Source organism: Pseudophryne corroboree, chromosome 8 (assembly GCF_028390025.1).
Source record: "Pseudophryne corroboree isolate aPseCor3 chromosome 8, aPseCor3.hap2, whole genome shotgun sequence".
In the NCBI taxonomy this organism is placed as follows: Eukaryota; Metazoa; Chordata; class Amphibia; order Anura; family Myobatrachidae; genus Pseudophryne; species Pseudophryne corroboree.
In genome coordinates, this window is record NC_086451.1 from 232,931,531 (window position 1) to 232,953,215 (window position 21,685).

General features: G+C 49.7%; 1 protein-coding gene across 2 annotated transcripts in view; it reads left to right on the forward strand.

Moving 5' to 3' along the window:
• Positions 1–21,685, forward strand: part of LOC134948854 (ras-related protein Rab-6B-like) — a 239,872-nt gene that overhangs the window by 208,442 nt on the left and 9,745 nt on the right. For both annotated transcript variants that reach the window (XM_063937102.1, XM_063937103.1), the window contains exons 6-7: positions 994–1,087; positions 1,396–1,462. In XM_063937102.1, the coding sequence (XP_063793172.1) occupies positions 994–1,087; positions 1,396–1,462 (161 nt within the window). The remainder of the gene's footprint in view (positions 1–993; positions 1,088–1,395; positions 1,463–21,685) is intronic.

The following is a 21,685-nucleotide window of genomic DNA, read 5'->3' on the forward strand; positions in this document are numbered from 1 at the left end:
ATTGCTCGCTGGATCTGTAACACGATTCAGCAGGCTCATTCTGCGGCTGGATTGCCGCTGCCAAAATCAGTTAAGGCCCATTCCACTAGGAAGGTGGGCTCTTCTTGGGCGGCTGCCCGAGGGGTCTCGGCATTACAGCTTTGCCGAGCGGCTACTTGGTCAGGTTCAAACACTTTTGCAAGGTTCTACAAGTTTGATACCCTGGCTGAGGAGGACCTTGTGTTAGCTCAATCGGTGCTGCAGAGTCATCCGCACTCTCCCGCCCGTTTGGGAGCTTTGGTATAATCCCCATGGTCCTTACGGAGTCCCTAGCATCCACTAGGACGTTAGAGAAAATAAGATTTTACTTACCGGTAAATCTATTTCTCGTAGTCCGTAGTGGATGCTGGGCGCCCGTCCCAAGTGCGGACTTCTTCTGCAATACTTGTATATAGTTATTGCTTAAATAAGGGTTATGTTATGGTTGCATCAGGGTTGACCTGTTGCTCTGTTAATGTTCATACTGTTGACTGGGTATGTTTATCTCAAGTTATACGGTGTGATTGGTGTGGCTGGTATGAATCTTGCCCTGGATTACCAAAATCCTTTCGTGGTACTGTCAGCTCTTCCAGGCACAGTTTCTCTAACTGAGGTCTGGAGGAGGGACATAGAGGGAGGAGCCAGAGCACACCAGAATCTAAATTCTTTCTTAAAGTGTCCATGTCTCCTGCGGAACCGTGTATTCCCCATGGTCCTTACGGAGTCCCCAGCATCCACTACGGACTACGAGAAATAGATTTACCGGTAAGTAAAATCTTATTATTTTTTTTTACAAGAAATGCTTATCAAATGTGATCTGAAAGGTGATTTAGCGGTTGCCTTAAAATAAATTATACTGATTTCTCCCCTCTTTGGATTTGATGGCTTGTGTTGCAAGTCAACGACTTGGCTATATGTGCAGGAAATGGGTTTTTGTTTGAAATATACATGAATATTTTTTTTTTTGTCCACCAGACAAATAACTACTGAAGAGGGAGAGCAGAGAGCCAAGGAGCTCAGTGTCATGTTCATTGAAACTAGTGCCAAGACAGGGTACAATGTCAAGCAGGTAAGAGCTTCCCTCTCTTTCCCAGTTACTTGTATGCTTACACTTCTGTATTTTGTAGACTACACTCCCCCTCCCTTGCTGGTTGCTAGTCATAACCCCAAACATATTTGATTCAAGACCACTTTTTCCACTGATGTCAGACCAGCAAAGACAGGATAGTAGATAAGCACCACTGTCTGGTCTGTAATGTCTGTGTAGTGTACCTGGTGACTACATTACTGTGAGAAAGAGAGTCTTCATATCTTAATATAGTGATGTACCGTGCTGTACAAAGCCTGAATTTAATGATGATCTTTTTACATTTCCAGCTCTTTCGCCGTGTAGCTGCTGCTTTGCCTGGCATGGACAGCACACCAGAGAAAAGTAAAGAAGATAGTATCCTTTACTTATCATTGAGAGGAAATAGACAAAAGCAAGCAACATATGATGTAATCTGTTTGTAATTTTTTTATTTTTTTTTTGTTTTTCTCATACGTCCTAGAGGATGCTGGGGATGCTTCAAGAACCATGGGGTATAGGCGGGATCCGCAGGAAACATGGGCACACTATAAGACTTTGGGTGTGAACTGGCTCCTCCCTCTATGCCCCTCCTCCAGACTCCAGTTAGATTCTGTGCCCAGTGAGAGTGGATGCACACTGAGGAGCTCTCCAGAGTTTCTCAGAAAAAAGACTTTTGTTAGGTGTATTATTTTCAGGGAGACCTGCTGGCAACAGGCTCCCTGCATCGTGGGTCTGAGGGGAGAGAAGCAGACCTTCTTCTCGGAGTTCAAAGGCTCTGCTTCTTAGGCTACTGGACACCATTAGCTGCAGTGGGTTCGATCACTTGGTGCGCCTAGCTGCTTGTTCCCGGAGCCGCGCCGTCACCCCCCTCACAGAGCCAGAAGACAGAAGCCGGGTGAGTATGGGAAGATCAGAAGACTTCAGTGACGGCGTTTGAGGTACAGCGCAGCGGTCGTGCTGCGCGCCATGCTCCCACACATAACACGGCATTGCAGGGAGCAGGGGGGGCTCCCTGGGCAGCATTGGACCCTCAAACAGCACTGGCAGAAGTAAAAAAAACAGTGCCTAGGTACTAGTTAAGGGACCCCCGCCAGTATAAATATGAATTTAAGCGGTACTGAAGCGCGCCATGTAGTGGGTGGGGCTTAGCCCACAAAGCTCTGACCAGCGCCATTTTCTCTAAACAGAAGCTGCAGAGACGCTGGCCCTGACCTCCACACTTCTGTACAAGTAACAGGGTGCAAAACGGGGCGGGGGGGCACAAGTGATTTGGTGCTAATTGTTATTTATATATAAAGCGCTAACAGGTCTGGGCAGTCTTTTTACTCGCTTCAGTACCGGGATAGGTGCTGGGTTGTGAGCTGGCAGAACTCCCTCTGTGTCTCTCTTACAGGCTTTGTTGTGGGTCTGTCTCCTATAGCCCCAGTGTGGTTGTGGGTGTCGGACGTGTGTGTCGACATGTCTGAGGCTGAGTGCTCTTCCCAGGAGGAGGCTGGAGTGGGGACAGAAAATACTGAGAGAGTGACCGTATCGGCACCGCCGACGGATGATTGGGTAAATATGTTGAGTGTTTTAAATGCAAATGTGACTCGGTTGACTAAGAGATTTGATAAATCTGAGTCTAAGAACCAGACATGGAGGAAATCCATGGAGGATGCTTTGTCACAAACCCAGACCCCTTTGGGGTCACAGAAACGTGCATTTACCCAGATAGCTGATACGGATACCGACACGGACCCTGATTCCAGTGTCGACTATAGTGATGCCAGATTAAATCCAAAACTGGCTAAGAGCATTCAGTACATGATTGTGGCGATAAAAGATGTGTTGCATATAACAGAGGACCCTGCTGTCCCTGATACAAGGGTCTGTATGTATAAAGGAAAGAAACCTGAGGTAACGTTTCCTCCCTCTCATGAACTGAAAGCGCTTTTTGAAAAGGCTTGGGAAAATTCTGACAAGCAGATACAGGTTCCCAAAAGAATTCTAGTGGCATATCTGTTTCCATTTGGGGACAGGGAAAAGTGGGAGTCAACCCCCACGGTAGACAAAGCTTTATCGCGTCTATCCAAAAAGGTAGCACTTCCGTCTCCTGACACGGCAGCCCTAAAGGATCCTGCGGATCGTAAGCAGGAAAATACACTAAAATCCATTTATGTCACTACAGGGACGCTACTCAGACCTGCCGTTGCTTCGGCATGGGTGAGTAGCGCTATTGAAAAGTGGGCAGATAACTTGTCATCTGAGATGGATACCATAGACAGGGATAGCGTGCTTTTGACTCTGGGTCATATTCTGGGCTGCTGCTATTTAAAAGAAGCTGTAAGGGATAGTGGCCTTTTGGGATCAAGGGCCAATGCCATGGCAGTCTCAGCAAGGAGAGCATTGTGGATTCATCGATGGAATGCTGACGCTGACTTGAAGAAGGCGATGGAGTCTCTACCGTTTAACGGTAGGGTCTTGTTTGGTGACGGCCTCACTGACCTGGTGTCTACGGCTACCGCGGGTAAGTCTTCATTTCTCTGACGTCCTAGTGGATGCTGGGAACTCCGTAAGGACCATGGGGAATAGCGGCTCCGCAGGAGACTGGGCACATCTAAAGAAAGCTTTAGGACTATCTGGTGTGCACTGGCTCCTCCCCCTATGACCCTCCTCCAAGCGTCAGTTAGATTTTTGTGCCCGACCGAGCAGGGTGCAATCTAGGAGGCTCTCCTGAGCTTCTTAGAAAAAGTTAGTTATAGGTTTTTTATTTTCAGTGAGACCTGCTGGCAACAGGCTTACTGCATCGAGGGACTAAGGGGAGAAGAAGCGAGCCTGCCTGCTTGCAGCCAGCTTGGGCTTCATAGGCTACTGGACACCATTAGCTCCAGAGGGACCGAACACAGGCCCAGCCTCGGAGTCCGGTCCCAGAGCCGCGCCGCCGGCCCCCTTACAGAGCCAGAAGCAAGAAGAGGTCCGGAAAATCGGCGGCAGAAGACATCAGTCTTCACCAAGGTAGCGCACAGCACTGCAGCTGTGCGCCATTGCTCCTCATGCACACCACACACTCCGGTCACTGAGGGTGCAGGGCGCTGGGGGGGGCGCCCTGAGCAGCAATAAAAACAACTTGGCTGGCAAAAATACATCACATATAACCCCCAGGGCTATATGGATGTATATTAACCCCTGCCAGATTCCATAAAAATGCGGGAGAAAAGTCCGCGAAAAAGGGGCGGAGCTATCTCCTCAGCACACTGGCGCCATTTTTCCCTCACAGCTCCGTTGGAGGGAAGCTCCCTGGCTCTCCCCTGCAGTTAATACACTACAGAAAGGGTTAAAAAGAGAAGGGGTGGGGCACAATTTAGGCGCAGTATACAACATATATGCAGCTATAAGGGAAAACACTTTTTTATAGGTGCTATCCCTGTGATATATAGCGCCCTGGTGTGTGCTGGCATACTCTCCCTCTGTCTCCCCAAAGGGCTTTGTGGGGTCCTGTCCTCTATCAGAGCATTCCCTGTGTGTGTGCTGTGTGTCGGTACGGCTGTGTCGACAGGTATGTGGAGGATAATGAGGTGGAGGCGGAGCGAATGCCTGTAAATATGTTGTCACCCCCTGCGGGGTCGACACCGGTGTGGTTGAACTTATGGAAGGATTACGTGAAAGTGTCAACTCCTTACATAAAAGGTCGACGACACGGAACAGCCGGCTACTCAGCTTGTGCCTGTTCCAGCGTCTCAAATGTCATGGGGGGCTCTAAAATCGCCCGCTTCCTCAGATAACAGACACAAATGTCGACACGGATACTGACTCCAGTGTCGACATCGATGAGACTGGTGTACCCTCCAAATAGGTCCACCCGTTACAGGATTGAGACAATGAAAAATGTATTACACATTTATGATTATACCCCAGGTACCACATAAAAGGGTATTGTGTTTGGTGAGAGAAAACTATTAGTAGTTTTTCCTGCATCTGAGAAATTAAATGAGGTGTGTGGGGAAGAGTGGTCTTCCCCCGGTAAGAAATTGATAATTTCTACAACGGTTATTGGCAGCGTACCCTTTCCCGCCAGAGGATAGGTCACGCGGGGAAACACCCCATAGGGTAGATACAGCGCTTACACGCTTATCAGAAAAGGTGGCACTACCGTCTTCGGGTACGGCCACCCTGAAGGAACCTGCTGATAGAAAGCAGGATGTTACCCTATAAGATATGTTCACACACTAGGGCATTATATTGCAACCAGCCGTTGCTTCGGCATGGATGTGCAGTGCTCCCGCTGCGTGGTCAGATTCCCTGTCGGAAAATAACTATGGATAGGGACAATATTTTGCTGAAAATAGAGCATATAAAAGACGTGGTCTTATACATGCGTGATGCACAGAGGGATATTTGCCGGCTGGCATCAAAAATAAGCGCTAGGTCCATTGCCGCCAGACGGGGGTTATGGACTTGGCAATGGTCAGGCGATGCCGACTCGAATCGGCACATGGAAGTTGCCCTATAAGGGGGTAAAACTATTTGGGGATAGTTTTTCAGACCTCGTTTCCACAGCTACTGCTGGGAAATTAATTTTTTTGCCACAGGCTACCCCACAACAAAAGAAAGCACCGTATCATCAAGTACAGTCCTTTCGGCCCCAGAAAAACAAGTGGGCTATAGAGGCTCATCCTTTCTGCCGAGAGGCAAAGGTAGAGGAAAAAAGCTGCAACACACAGCTAGTTCCCAAGAGCAGAAGTCCTCCCTGCGTCCGGTAGGTCCACAGCATGGTGCTGGGGCTGCTCAGGCGGACCCGGGTACGGTGGGGGCCCGTCTCAGATATTTCAGCGGACAGTGGGCTCTCTCACATGGATCCCTGGGTCCTTCAAGTAGTATCTCAGGGGTACAGGCTGGAGTTCGAGACGTTCTTCCCCCCGCCGTTTCCTAAAATCTGCCTTACCGGCACCTCCCTCTGCCAGGGAGACGGTGTTGGTGGATATTCAACACTATAATCACAACAAGTGATTGTCAAGGTGCCCGTCCTTCAGCAAGGAAGGGGTTACTATTCCACAGTGGTTGTGGTACCGCAACGGTTCGGTGAGACCCATCTTGAAATTAAAATACTTGAACTTTTATATCAGAAGATTCAAGTTCAAGATGGAATCGCTCAGGGCGCTTATTACGAGCCTGGACGAGGGGGATTACAGGGTCTCCCTGGACATCAAGGATGCGTACCTGCATGTCCCCATTCCCCCCCCCCCCCCTCACCAGGAGTACCTCAGATATGTGGTACAGGACTGTCACTATCCGTTCCAGACGCGGCCGTTGGAGTTGTCCACGGCACCGAAGGTCTTTACCTAGGTAATGGCCGAAGTGATGATACTCCTTCGCAAGAAGGAAGTTTTTATTATCCCGTACTTGGACGATCTCCTGATAAAGGCGAGGTCCAAAGAACAGTTGGTAGTGGGGGTAGCACTCTCTCGGGAAGTGCTACAACAGCACGACTGGATTCTCAATATTCCAAAGTCACAGCTGGTCCCGACGACACGTCTTCTGTTCCTGGGAATGTTTCTGAACGCAGACCAGAAAAGAGTGTTTCTTCCAGTGGAAAAAGCCGAGGAGTTGTCATCTCTAGTTAGAGACATCCTAAAACCAGGACAGGTGTCGGTACATCAATGCACACGAGTCCTGGGAAAAATGGTAGCTTCGTACGAAGCATAATTCCATTCGGAAGACTCCACGCAAGGACGTTCCAGTGGGACCTGTGGGACTAATGGTCCGGGTCCCATGTACAGATACAGCAGCGGATAACCCTGTCAGCAAGAAACAGGGTGTCGCTGCTGTGGTGGCTGCAGAGGGCTCATCTACTAGTGGGCCGCAGATTCGGAATACAGGACTGGGTCCTGGTGACCACGGATGCCAGCCTTCGGGGCTGGGGTGCAGTCACACAGGGAAGAAATTTCCAAGGAGATTTCGCTTCACATAAATATTCTGCAGCTAAGGGCCATTTACAATGCCCTAAGCCAAGCAAGGCCCCTGCTTCAGAACCAGCCGGTACTGATCCAATCAGACGACATCAGGGCGGTCGCCCATGTAAACAGACAGGGCGGCACAAGAAGCAGGGTGGCGATGGCAGAAGCCACAAGGATTCTCCGATGGGCGACCTACACCCAGGAGAATGGGGACTTCATCCAGAAGTTTTCCAAATGCGGGTAAACCGTTGGGTATGACCATGGGTGGACATGATGGCGTCCCGCCTCAACAAGAAGTTGAAAAGATATTGCGCCAGGTCAAGGGACCCTCAGGCGATCGCTGGGGACGCTCTAGTGACACCGTGGGTGTACCAGTCGGTTTATGTGTCTCCTCCTCTACCTCTCATACCCAAGGTACTGAGAATAATAAGAAGGCGAGGAGTGAAAACCATACTCGGGGTTCCGGATTGGCCATAAAGAGCTTGGTACCCGGAACTTCAAGAGATGCTGGCAGAGGACCCTTGGCCTCTGTCGCTCAGACAAGACCTGCTGCAGCAGGGACCCTGTCTGTTCCAAGACTTACTGCGGCTGCGTTTGACGGCATGGCGGTAGAACACCGGATCCTAAAGGAAAAGGGTATTCCGAAGGAAGTCATCCCTACCCTGATCATAGCCAGGAAGGATGTCACCGCAAGACATTATCGCCGCGTTTGGCGAAAATTTGTTGCTTGGTGGGAGGCCATGAAGGCCCCGACGGAGGAATTTCAACTATGTCGATTCCTGCACTTCCTGCAAGCAGGGGTGACGTTTGGGCCTCAAATTGGGGTCCATAAAGGTCCAGATTTCGGCTCTGTCGATTTTCTTCCAGAAAGAACTGGCTTCACTGCCGGAAGTTCAGACTTTGGTTAAAGGAGTACTACATATTCAGCCTCCTTTTGTGCCTCCTGTGGCACTTTTTGGATCTCAACATGGTGTTGGATTTCCTAATGTCGCATTGGTTGAGCCACTTAAAACCATGGAGCTAAAGTATCTCGCGTGGAAAGTGGTCATGCTGTTGGCCTTGGCCTTGGCCAGGCGTGTGTCAGAATAGGCGGCTTTGTCATGTAAAAGGCCTTATCTGATTTTCTGTATGGATAGGGCAGAGTTGAGGACTCGTCCTCAGTTTCTCCCGAAGGTGGTCTCAGGTTTTCACTTGAACCAACCTATTGTGGTGCCTGCGGCTACTGGGGACTTGGAGGATTCCAAGTTGCTGGACGTAGTCAGGGCCCTGAAAATTTAATTTTTCCAGGACGGCTGGAGTCAGGAAAACTGACTCGCTGTTTATCCTGATGGCACCCAACAAGCTGGGTGCTCCTGCTTCTAAGCAATCTATTGCGCGCTGGATTTGTAGCACTATTCAGCTGGCGCATTCTGCGGTAGGATTACCGCAGCCTAAATCAATAAAAGCCCATTCCACAAGGAAGGTGGGCTCATCTTGGGCGGCTGCCCGAGGGGTCTCGGCTTTACAACTTTGCCGAGCAGCTACTTGGTCAGGGGCAAACACGTTTGCAAAATTCTACGAATTTGATACCCTGGCTGAGGAGGACCTGGAGTTCTCTCATTCGGTGCTGCAGAGTCATCCGCACTCTCCCGCCCGTTTGGGAGCTTTGGTATAATCCCCATGGTCCTTACGGAGTTCCCAGCATCCACTAGGACGTCAGAGAAAATAAGAATTTACTTACCGATAATTCTATTTCTCGTAGTCCGTAGTGGATGCTGGGCGCCCATCCCAAGTGCGGATTGTCTGCAATACTTGTACATAGTTATTGTTAACTAATCGGGTTCTTGTTGTGAGCCATCTATTCAGAGGCTCCTCTGTTATCATGCTGTTAACTGGGTTTCATATCACAAGTTGTACGGTGTGATTGGTGTGGCTGGTATGAGTCTTACCCGGGATTCAAAATCCTTCCTTATTGTGTACGCTCGTCCGGGCACAGTATCCTAACTGAGGCTTGGAGGAGGGTCATAGGGGGAGGAGCCAGTGCACACCAGATAGTCCTAAAGCTTTCTTTAGATGTGCCCAGTCTCCTGCGGAGCCGCTATTCCCCATGGTCCTTACGGAGTTCCCAGCATCCACTACGGACTACGAGAAATAGAATTATCGGTAAGTAAATTCTTATTTTTTACCTAATGTTCCTGCACAGCAGAAGAAAACGCCTCACTATCAGATGCAGTCCTTTCGGACCAATAAATTCAAAAAAGGACGAGGGTCCTCCTTCCTTGCTGCGAGGGAAAGAGGAAGGGGAAAAAGGTCACAGGCTGTGGCAAGTTCCCAAGAGCAGAAGTCTTCTCCGGCTTCTACCAAATCCACCGCATGACGCTGGGGCTCCTCTGCGGGAGTCCGCACCGGTGGGGGCACGTCTCAAACTCTTCAGTCAGGTCTGGGTGCACTCGGACCTGGATCCTTGGATAGTAGAAATAGTAACCCAAGGATACAGATTAGAGTTTCAAGACGTGCCCCCTCACCGATTTTTCAAATCGGCCTTGCCAGCTTCTCTTCTAGAAAGGGAGGTAGTAAGCGCTGTGATACTAAAGTTGTGTCAAAATCAAGTAATTGTCACGGTGCCCCCGTCACAACAGGGGAAAGGCTTTTATTCGAGCCTGTTCGTGGTCCCGAAGCCGGATGGCTCAGTCAGACCGATTCTGAACCTAAAATCCCTCAATTTCTTTCTAAAAAAATTCAAATTCAAGATGGAATCTCTCCGAGCAGTGATCTCCAGTCTGGAGGAGGGGGATTTTATGGTGTTGGTCGACATAAAGGATGCCTACTTGCATGTCCCCAAATATACTCCACATCAGGCTTACCTGAGATCTGCTGTTCAGGATTGTCATTACCAATTTCAGACGTTGCCGTTTGGTCTGTCCACGGCTCCGATTATTTTCACCAAAATAATGGCGGAAATTATGGTTCTCCTGCGCAAGCAGGGAATCACAATTATCCCGCACTTAGACGATCTCCTCATAAAGGCGAGATCCAAGGAGCAATTGCTGAAAAATGTTTCCCTTTCACTGACGATTCTGCAACAACATGGTTGGCTCCTAAATTTGCCAAAATCACAGTTGTATCCGATGACACGGCTGTCGTTCCTGGGTATGATTCTGGATACAGAATTGCAGAGAGTTTTTCTTCCAGTGGAAAAAGCTCTGGAAATACAGAACATGGTAAAACAGATTCTGAAACCAGCAAAGGTGTCAGTTCTTCAATGCACTCGGTAGCTGGGGAAGATGGTGGCGGCCTACGAGGCCATTCCGTATGGCAGGTTCCATGCCAGGGTGTTTCAGTGGGACATGTTGGACAAGTGGTCCGGGTCTCACCTGGACATGCACCGGAAAATAATTCTATTCCCCAGGACCAGAATCTCCCTTCTGTGGTGGCTGCACAGTTCTCACCTTCTGGAGGGACGCAGGTTCGGGATTCAGGATTGGATCCTGGTGACCACAGATGCAAGCCTCTGAGGCTGGGGAGCAGTCACACAGGGAAGAAACTTTCAGGGAAAGTGGTCAAGCCAGGAAGCTTGTCTACACAAACATTCAGGAATTAAGGGCCATTTACAACGGCATCCTGCAAGCAGAACATCTTCTTCGAGGTCTGCCTGTCTTGATTCAGTCAGACTACGTGACAGCAGTGCCGTACATAAACTACCAGGGCGGAACAAGGAGCAGAGCGGCGATGGCCGAGGCCACTAAGATTCTTCGCTGGGCGGAAAGACATGCCAGCGCTCTGTCAGCAGTCTTCATTCCAGGAGTGGACAACTGAGAAGCAGACTTCCTCAGCAGACACGATCTCCATCCAGGAGAGTGGGGTCTTCATCAAATGGTCTTTGCAGAAGTGACAAGTCGTTGGGGAGTTCCTCAAGTAGACATGATGGTGTCCCGCCTCAACAAGAAACTTCAGAGATATTGTTCCAGGTCAAGGGACCCTCAAGCGATAGCGGTGGACGCCCTAGTGACACCGTGGGCGCTTCCGTCGGTATATGTGTTCCCTCCACTTCCACTCATTCCAAAGGTGATAAAAATTATAAGAACAACAAGGGTTCAGGCGATACTCATTGTTCCGGATTGGCCAAGAAGGGCCTGGTATCCAGATCTTCAGGAGTTGCTCATAGAAGATCCCTGGCCTCTTCCTCTTCGGGAGGACCTGTTGCAACAGGGGCCGTGCGTGTATCAAGACTTACTGCGGCTGCGTTTGACGGCGTGGCGGTTGAACGCCAAATCCTAGCCTGAAAGGGTATTCCCAGTGAAGTCATTCCCACACTTCTTCAGGCTAGAAAAGAAGTAACGGCAAAGCATTACCACCATATTTGGAGGAAATATGTGTCTTGGTGTGAATCCAAAAATGCTTCTACGGAAGAATTTCACCTGGGGCGTTTGCTTTATTTTCTACAAGCAGATGTGGATGCGGGCCTAAAGTTAGGCTCCATTGAAGTATAGATTTCGTCCTTGTCGATCTTTTTTCAGAAAGAATTGGCCTCCCTTCCAGAAGTTCAGACCTTCGTGAAAGGCGTGCTACACATCCAACCTCCATTTGTGCCTCCTGTGGCACCGTGGGATCTTAATGTAGTGTTGCCATTCCTGCAATCGTATTGGTTTGAACATTTGCGCAAGGTTGAGTTGAAATTCCTTACTTGAAAGTAGTCATGTTGTTGGCCTTGGCGTCCGCAAGGCGAGTGTCTGAGTTGGCGGCTTTGTCTCACAAAAGCCCCTATTTAATTTTCCATGCTGATAGAGCGGAGTTGAGAACTCGTCAGCAATTTCTACCGAAAGTGGTTTCATCGTTTCACGTGAACCAGCCTATTGTGGTGCCAGTGGCTACTGATGCCTTGGCGGAATCAAAGTCTCTCGATGTGGTCAGAGCTTTGAAGATCTATGTCGCCAGAACGGCTCAGATTAGGAAAACAGAGGCTCTGTTTGTCCTGTGGGCTCCCAACAAGATTGGGGCTCCTGCTTCTAAGCAGACTATTGCGCGCTGGATTTGTAATACGATTCAGCAGGCTCATTCTACGGCAGGATTGCCGTTACCGAAATCGGTGAAAGTCCATTCTACCAGAAAGGTGGGCTCATCCTGGGCGGCTGCCCGTGGAGTCTCGGCGTTACAACTTTGCCGAGCTGCTACTTGGTCGGGATCAAACACCTTTGCAAAGTTTTACAAGTTTGATACCCTGGCTGAGGAGGACCTCTTGTTTGGTCAATCGGTGCTGCATCCGCACTCTCCCGCCCGTTCTAGAGCTTTGGTATAAACCCCGTGGTTCTTGAAGCATCCCCAGCATCCTCTAGGACGTATGAGAAAATAGTATTTTCTCTGACGTCCTAGTGGATGCTGGGAACTCCGTAAGGACCATGGGGAATAGCGGCTCCACAGGAGTCTGGGCACAACTAAAAGAAAGCTTTTAGACTACCTGGTGTGCACTGGCTCCTCCCACTATGACCCTCCTCCAAGCCTCAGTTAGATTTTTGTGCCCGGCCGAGCTGGATGCACACTAGGGGCTCTCCTGAGCTCTTAGAAGTATAATTTAGGTTTTTTATTTTACAGTGAGACCTGCTGGCAACAGGCTCACTGCAACGAGGGACTAAGGGGAGAAGAAGCGAACCTACCTGCTTGCAGCTAGCTTGGGCTTCTTAGGCTACTGGACACCATTAGCTCCAGAGGGATCGACCGCATGGAACTGGCCTTGGTGTTCGGTCCCGGAGCCGCGCCGCCGTCCCCCTTACAGAGCCAGAAGCAAGAAGAAGTCCGGAAAATCGGCGGCATGAAGACTTCTGTCTTCACCAAGGTAGCGCACAGCACTGCAGTTGTGCGCCATTGCTCCTCATACACACTTCACACTCCGGTCACTGAGGGTGCAGGGCGCTGGGGGGGGCGCCCTGAGCAGCAATAAAAACACCTTGGCTGGCAAAACAATCACAATATATATCCCCAGAGGCTATATATGTGATAATTACCCCTGCCAGAATCCTTAAAAAAGCGGGAGAAAAGTCAGCGAAAAGGGGGCGGAGCTATCTCCCTCAACACACTGGCGCCATTTCTCCCTCACAGTTCCGCTGGAAGGAAGCTCCCTGGCTCTCCCCTGCAGTCTACACTACAGAAAAGGGTACAAAAGAGAGGGGGGGCACTAAATTTAGGCGCAGTAAATATTATAGCAGCTATAGGGGACATAATTCAGTTAGTCCCTGCATTATATAGCGCTCTGGTGTGTGCTGGCATACTCTCTCTCTGTCTCCCCAAAGGGCTTCTGTGGGGTCCTGTCCTCTGTTAGAGCATTCCCGGTGTGTGTGCGGTGTGTCGGTACGGCTGTGTCGACCTGTTTGATGAGGAAAATTATGTGGAGGCGGAGCAGATGCCTATAGAAGTGATGTCACCCCCTGCGGGGCAGACACCTGAGTGGATGGTTTTATGGAAGGAATTACGTGCAAGTGTCGACTCCTTACACAAAAAATTTGACGACATGCCAAATGCGGGACAGCCGGCTTCTCAGCTCGTGCCTGCCCAGGTGTCTCAAAGGCCATCAGGGGCTCTAAAACGCCCGCTACCTCAGATGGCAGACGCAGATGTCGACACGGATACTGATACCAGTGTCGACGACGATGAGTCAAATCTAATGTCCACTAGGGCCATTCGTTGCATGATTGAGGCAATGAAGGAGGTATTACACATTTCGGATATAAACCCAGGTACCACTAAAAATGGTATTATGTTTGGGGAGAAAAAACTACCCGTAGTTTTTCCCCCATCTGAAGAATTAAATGAAGTGTGTGAGGAAGCGTGGGCTTTCCCCGAAAAAAAAAAAAAATTGGTAATCCCTAAAAAATTACTAATGGCGTTCCCTTTCCCGCCAGTGGATAGGGCACGTTGGGAAACACCTCCTAGGGTGGATAAAGCACTCACACGTTTGTCTAAAAAGGTGGCACTTCCGTCTCCGGATACGGCCGCCCTAAAGGAGCCTGCGGATAGAAAGCAGGAGGCGATCCTGAAGTCTGTATATACACACTCAGGCATTATACTTAGACCAGCTATTGCTTCAGCATGGATGTGCAGTGCTGCCGCTGCATGGTCAGATTCCCTGTCAGAAAATATTGACACCCTAGACAGGGACACTATTCTCCTAACCATAGAGCATATAAAAGACTCAGTCTTATACATGAGAGATGCACAGAGGGAGATCTGCCGGCTGGCATCTAAGATAAGTGCATTGTCCATTTCTGCTAGGAGAGGCTTATGGACTCGGCAGTGGACAGGGGATGCAGATTCTAAAAGGCACATGGAAGTTTTGCCTTATAAGGGTGAGGAGTTATTCGGGGATGGTCTCTCGGACCTAGTTTCCACAGCGACAGCTGGGAAGTCAGCATTTTTACCCCAGGTTCCCTCACAGCATAAAAAAAAAAAAGCGCAGTTTTATCAAGTACAGTCCTTTCGGACCCAGAGAAACAGGCGAGGAAAAGGCGGGTCCTTTCTGTCCAGAGGCAGAGGTAGGGGAAAAAGGCTGCAACAAACAGCAGGTTCCCAGGAGCAAAAGTCCTCCCCCGCTTCTTCCAAGTCCGCCACATGACGGTGGGGCTCCACAGGCGGAGCCAGGTACGGTGGTGGGCCGCCTCAAAAATTTCAGCGATCAGTGGGCTCGCTCACAGGTGGATCCCTGGATCTTGCAAGTAGTATCTCAGGGGGACAGACTGGAATTTGAGGCGTCTCCCCCCCCGCCGTTTCCTCAAATCTGCCTTGCCAACAACTCCCTCAGGCAGGGAGGCTGTGCTAGAGGCAATTCACAAGCTGTATTCCCAGCAGGTGATAGTCAAGGTGCCCCTACTTCAACAAGGACGGGGTTACTATTCCACACTGTTTGTGGTACCGAAACCGGACGGTTCGGTGAGACCCATTTTAAATTTGAAATCCTTGAACACATACATAAAAAAGTTCAAGATGGAATCGCTCAGGGCGGTTATTGCAAGCCTGGACGAGGGGGATTACATGGTATCCCTGGACATCAAGGATGCTTACCTGCATGTCCCCATTTATCATCCTCACCAGGAGTACCTCAGATTTGCGGTACAAAATTGCCATTACCAATTCCAGACGCTGCCGCTTGGACTGTCCACGGCACCAAGGGTGTTTACCAAGGTAATGGCGGAAATGATGATACTCCTTCGAAAAAAGGGAGTTTTAATTATCCCGTACTTGGACGATCTCCTAATAAAGGCGAGATCCAGGAAGCAGTTGTTGGTAGGAGTAGCACTATCTCAGGAGGTGCTACACCAGCACGGTTGGATTCTGAATATTCCAAAGTCACAGCTGGTTCCGACGACACGTCTACTGTTCCTGGGAATGATTTTGGACACAGTCCAGAAAAAAGTGTTTCTCCCGGAGGAGAAAGCCAAGGAGCTGTCATCTCTAGTCAGAGACCTCCTGAAACCAAAACAGGTGTCGGTGCATCACTGCACGCGAGTCCTGGGAAAGATGGTGGCTTCTTACGAAGCAATTCCTTTCGGCAGGTTCCATGCTAGAATCTTTCAGTGGGACCTGTTGGACTAATGGTCCGGATCGCATCTTCAGATACATCGGCTAATAACCCTGTCTCCAAGAACCAGGGTGTCTCTGCTGTGGTGGCTGCAGAGTGCTCATCTCCTAGAGGGCCGCAGATTCGGCATACAGGACTGGGTCCTGGTGACCACGGATGCCAGCCTTCGAGGCTGGGAGGCAGTCACACAGGGAAGAAACTTCCAAGGACTATGGTCGAGTCAGGAGACTTCCTTACACATAAATTTCTCTGACGTCCTAGTGGATGCTGGGACTCCGTAAGGACCATGGGGAATAGCGGCTCCGCAGGAGACAGGGCACAAGAATAAAAGCTTTAGGATCAGGTGGTGTGCACTGGCTCCTCCCCCTATGACCCTCCTCCAAGCCTCAGTTAGATTTTTGTGCCCGAACGAGAAGGGTGCAGGCTAGGTGGCTCTCCTGAGCTGCTTAGAATAAAAGTGTATTTTAGGTTTTTTATTTTCAGTGAGTCCTGCTGGCAACAGGCTCACTGCATCGTGGGACTAAGGGGAGAAGAAACGGACTCACCTGCGTGCAGAGTGGATTGGGTTTCTTAGGCTACTGGACATTAGCTCCAGAGGGACGATCACAGGTTCAGCCTGGATGGGTCCCGGAGCCGCGCCGCCGGCCCCCTTACAGAGCCAGAAGAGCGAAGAGGTCCGGTGAAATCGGCGGCAGAAGACGATCCTGTCTTCAGACTAAGGTAGCGCACAGCACCGCAGCTGTGCGCCATTGCTCTCAGCACACTTCACACTCCGGTCACTGAGGGTGCAGGGCGCTGGGGGGGAGCGCCCTGAGACGCAATATAACAGATAATACCTTAGGTTGGCAAAAGAATACATCACATATAGCTCTTGGGCTATATGGATGTATTTTAACCCCTGCCATTTTTACAGAAAAGAGCGGGAGATAAGGACGTTGTGAAGGGGCGGAGCCTATCTCCTCAGCACACAAGCGCCATTTTCCCTCACAGCTCCGCTGGAAGGACGGCTCCCTGACTCTCCCCTGCAGACTTGCTACAGAATCAGGGTAAAAAAGAGAAGGGGGGGCACTATTGGCAGCTAAAAATTATATAAACAGCAGCTATAAGGGAATAACACTTATATAAGGTTATCCCTGTATATAGATATAGCGCTTGGTGTGTGCTGGCAGACTCTCCCTCTGTCTCTCCAAAGGGCTTGTGGGGTCCTGTCCTCTATCAGAGCATTCCCGGTGTGTGTGCTGTGTGTCGGTACGTGTGTGTCGACATGTATGAGGAGGAAAATGATGTGGAGGCGGAGCAATTGCCTGGGTTAGTGATGTCACCCCCTAGGGTGTCGACACCTGACTGGATGATCGTATTTAAAGAATTAAGTGATAATGTCAGCACTTTGCAAAGAACGGTTGATGACATGAGACAGCCGGCAAATCAATTAGTGCCTGTCCAGGCGTCTCAGACACCGTCAGGGGCCCTAAAACGCCCGTTACCTCAGTGGGTCGACACAGACCCAGACACAGATACTGAGTCTAGTGTCGACGGTGAGGAGACAAACGTAACACGGCAATGAAGGAGGCATTGAACATTTCTGACACTACAAGTACCACAAAGAAGGGGTATTATGTGGGGTGTGAAAAAAACTACCAATAGTTTTCCCTGAGTCAGATGAGTTAAATGAGGTGTGTGATAAAGCGTGGGTTTCCCCCGACAAAAAACTGCTAATTTCTAAAAAATTATTGGCACTATATCCTTTCCCGTCAGAGGTTAGGACGCGTTGGGAAACACCCCCTAGGGTAGATAAGGCGCTCACACGTTTATCTAAACAAGTAGCGTTACCGTCTCCTGATACGGCCACCCTCAAGGAACCAGCAGATAGAAGGCTGGAAAATATTCTTAAAAGTATATACACACATACTGGTGTTATACTGCGACCAGCAATCGCTTCAGCCTGGATGTGCAGTGCTGGAGTCGCGTGGTCGGATTCCCTGACTGAAAATATTGATACCCTGGATAGGGACAATATACTGTTAACTATAGAGCATTTGAAGGATGCATTACTATATATGCGTGATGCACAGAGGGATATTTGCACCCTGGCATCAAGAGTAAGTGCTATGTCCATTTCTGCCAGAAGAGCGTTATGGACGCGACAGTGGTCAGGTGATGCGGATTCCAAACGACATATGGAAGTATTGCCGTATAAAGGGGAGGAGTTATTTGGGGCTGGTCTATCGGACCTGGTGGCCACGGCAACGGCTGGAAAATCCACCTTTTTACCCCAGGTCACTTCACATCAGCAGAAAAAGACACCGTCTTTTCAAACTCAGTCCTTTCGTTCCCATAAGTACAAGCGAGCTAAAGGCCATTCCTTCCTGCCCCGGGGCAGAGGAAGGGGAAAAAGACTGCACCATGCAGCCGCTTCCCAGGAGCAGAAGCCCTCCCCTGCTTCTGCCAAGTCTTCAGCATGACGCTGGGGCTTTACAAGCAGACTCAGACATGGTGGGGGCCCGTCTCAAGAATTTCAGCGCGCAGTGGGCTCACTCGCAAGTGGACCCCTGGATTCTACAGGTAGTATCGCAGGGGTACAAACTGGAATTCGAGGCGTTTCCCCCTCGCCGGTTCCTGAAGTCTGCTCTACCAAAGTCTCCCTCTGACAGGGAGGCAGTTTTGGAAGCCATTCACAAGCTGTATTCCCAGCAGGTGATAATCAAGGTACCCCTCCTACAACAGGGAAAGGGGTATTATTCCACGCTGTTTGTGGTACCGAAGCCGGACGGCTCGGTGAGACCAATTTTAAAGGACTATATGGTGTCTCTGGACATCAAGGATGCTTATCTCCACGTCCCAATCTACCCGTCTCACCAAGGGTACCTCAGGTTTGTAGTACAAAACTGTCATTATCAGTTTCAGACGCTGCCGTTTGGGTTGTCCACGGCACCTCGGGTCTTTACCAAGGTAATGGCCGAAATGATGATTCTTCTTCGAAGAAAAGGCATCTTAATTTTCTCTATCGTCCTAGTGGATGCTGGGGTTCCTGAAAGGACCATGGGGAATAGCGGCTCCGCAGGAGACAGGGCACAAAAAGTAAAGCTTTAGGATCAGGTGGTGTGCACTGGCTCCTCCCCCTATGACCCTCCTCCAAGCCAGTTAGATTTTGTGCCCGGCCGAGAAGGGTGCAATCTAGGTGGCTCTCCTAAAGAGCTGCTTAGGAAAGTTTAGCTTAGGTTTTTTATTTTACAGTGAGTCCTGCTGGCAACAGGATCACTGCAACGAGGGACTTAGGGGAGAAGAAGTGAACTCACCTGCGTGCAGGATGGATTGGCTTCTTGGCTACTGGACATCAGCTCCAGAGGGACGATCACAGGTACAGCCTGGATGGTCACCGGAGCCTTGCCGCCGGCCCCCTTGCAGATGCTGAAGTAAGAAGAGGTCCAGAATCGGCGGCAGAAGACTCCTCAGTCTTCTAAAGGTAGCGCACAGCACTGCAGCTGTGCGCCATTTTCCTCTCAGCACACTTCACACGGCAGTCACTGAGGGTGCAGGGCGCTGGGAGGGGGGCGCCCTGGGAGGCAAATGAATACCTATTTTGGCTAAAAATACCTCACATATAGCCTCCGGAGGCTATATGGAGATATTTAACCCCTGCCAGAATCCGTTAAGAGCGGGAGACGAGGCCGCCGAAAAAGGGGCGGGGCCTATCTCCTCAGCACACAGCGCCATTTTCCCTCACAGAAAGGCTGGAGGGAAGGCTCCCAGGCTCTCCCCTGCACTGCACTACAGAAACAGGGTTAAAACAGAGAGGGGGGGCACTAATTTGGCGATATGCTTATATATATATTAAGATGCTATAAGGGAAAACACTTATATAAGGTTGTCCCTATATAATTATAGCGTTTTTGGTGTGTGCTGGCAAACTCTCCCTCTGTCTCTCCAAAGGGCTAGTGGGTCCTGTCCTCTATCAGAGCATTCCCTGTGTGTGTGCTGTGTGTCGGTACGTGTGTGTCGACAGGTAGGAGGACGATGTTGGTGAGGAGGCGGAGCAATTGCCTGTAATGGTGATGTCACTCTCTAGGGAGTCGACACCGGAATGGATGGCTTATTTAGGAAATTACGTGATAATGTCAACACGCTGCAAGGTCGGTTGACGACATGAGACGGCCGACAAACAATTAGTACGGTCCAGACGTCTCAAAAACACCGTCAAGGGTTTTAAACGCCCGTTTACTTTAGTCGGTCGACACAGACACAGACAGGGACACTGAATCCAGTGTCGACGGTGAATAAACAAACGTATTCCTTATTAGGGCCACACGTTAAAGGCAATGAAGGAGGTGTTACGTATTTCTGATACTACAAGTACCACAAAAGAGGGTATTATGTGGGATGTGAAAAAACTACCATAGTTTTTCCTGAATCAGATAAATTAAATAAAGTGTGTGATGATGCGTGGGTTCCCCCCGATAGAAAATTATGGGCGGTATACCCTTTCCCGCCAGAAGTTAGGGCGCGTTGGGAAACACCCCTTAAGGTGGATAAGGCGCTCACACGCTTATCAAAACAAGTGGCGGTACCGTCTATAGATAGGGCCGTCCTCAAGGACCAGCTGACAAGGCTGGAAAATATAATAAAAAGTATATACACACATACTGGTGTTATACTGCGGCCAGCGATCGCCTCAGCCTGGATGTGCAGAGCTAGGGTGGCTTGGTCGGATTCCCTGACTAAAAATATTGATACCCTTGACAGGGACAGTATTTTATTGACTATAGAGCATTTCTATATATGCGAGATGCACAGAGGGATATTTGCACTCTGGCATCATGAATAAACGCGATGTCCATAACTGCCAGAAGATGTTATGGACACGACAGTGGTCAGGTGATGCAGATTCCAAACGGCACAGTATGGCCGTATAAAGGAAGAGGACTTGTTTGGGGTCGGTCCATCGGACCTGGTGGTCACGGCAACTGCTGGAAAATCCACCGTTTTTTACCCTAAGTCACATCTCTGCAGAAAAAGACACCGTCTTTTCAGCCTCAGTCCTCTCGTCCCTATAAGATCATATCTGCCCAGGGATAGAGGAAAGGGAAGAAGACTGCAACAGGCAGCCTATTCCCAGGAACAGAAGCGTTCCACCGCGTCTGACAAGTTCTCAGCATGGCGCTGAGACCGTACAGGACCCCTGGATCCTACAAGTAGTATCCCGGGGGTACAGATGGGAATGTCGAGACGTTTCCCCTTCACAGGCTCCTGAAGTCTGCTTTACCAAGTCTCCCTCCGACAAGGAGGTAGTATGGGAAAAAATTCACAAGCTGTGTTCCCAGCAGGTGACAATTAAATTACCCCTCCTACTACAGAAAAGGGGTATTATTCCACACTATATTGTGGTACTGAAGCCAGAAGGCTAGGTGAGACTTATTCGAAAAAAAAAAAAAAAAAAATTTTTTTTTGAACACTTACAAAGGTTCAAATTAAGATGAAGTCACTCAGAGCAGTGATAACGAACCAGGAAGAAGGGGACTATATAGTGTCCCGGGACATCAGGGATGCTTACCTCTATGTCCCAAATTTGCCCTTCTCACTAAGGGTACCTCAGGTTCGTGGTGCAGAACTGTCACTATCAGTTTCAGACGCTGCCGTTTGGATTGTCCACGGCACCCCGGGGTCTTTACCAAGGTAATGGCCGAATTGATGATTCTTCTTCGAAGAAAAGGCGTCTTAATTATCCCTTACTTGGACGATCTCCTGATAGGGGCATAGTCCAGGGAACAGTTGGAGGTCGGAGTAGCACTATCTCGGATACTGCTACAATCAGCACGGGTGGATTCTAAATATTCCAAAATCGCAGCTGATCCCGACGACACGTCTGCTGTGCCTAGGGATGATTCTGGACACAGTCCAGAAAAAGGTGTTTCTCCCGGAAGAGAAAGCCAGGGAGTTATCCGAGCAAGTCAGGAACCTCCTAAAAACAGTGCATCATTGCACAAGGGTCCTGGTAAAAATGGTGGCTTCCTACGAAGCAATTCCATTCGGCAGATTTCACGTAAGAACTTTTCAGTGGGATCTGCTGGACAAATGGTCCGGATCGCATCTACAGATGCATCAGCGGATAACCCAATATCCAAG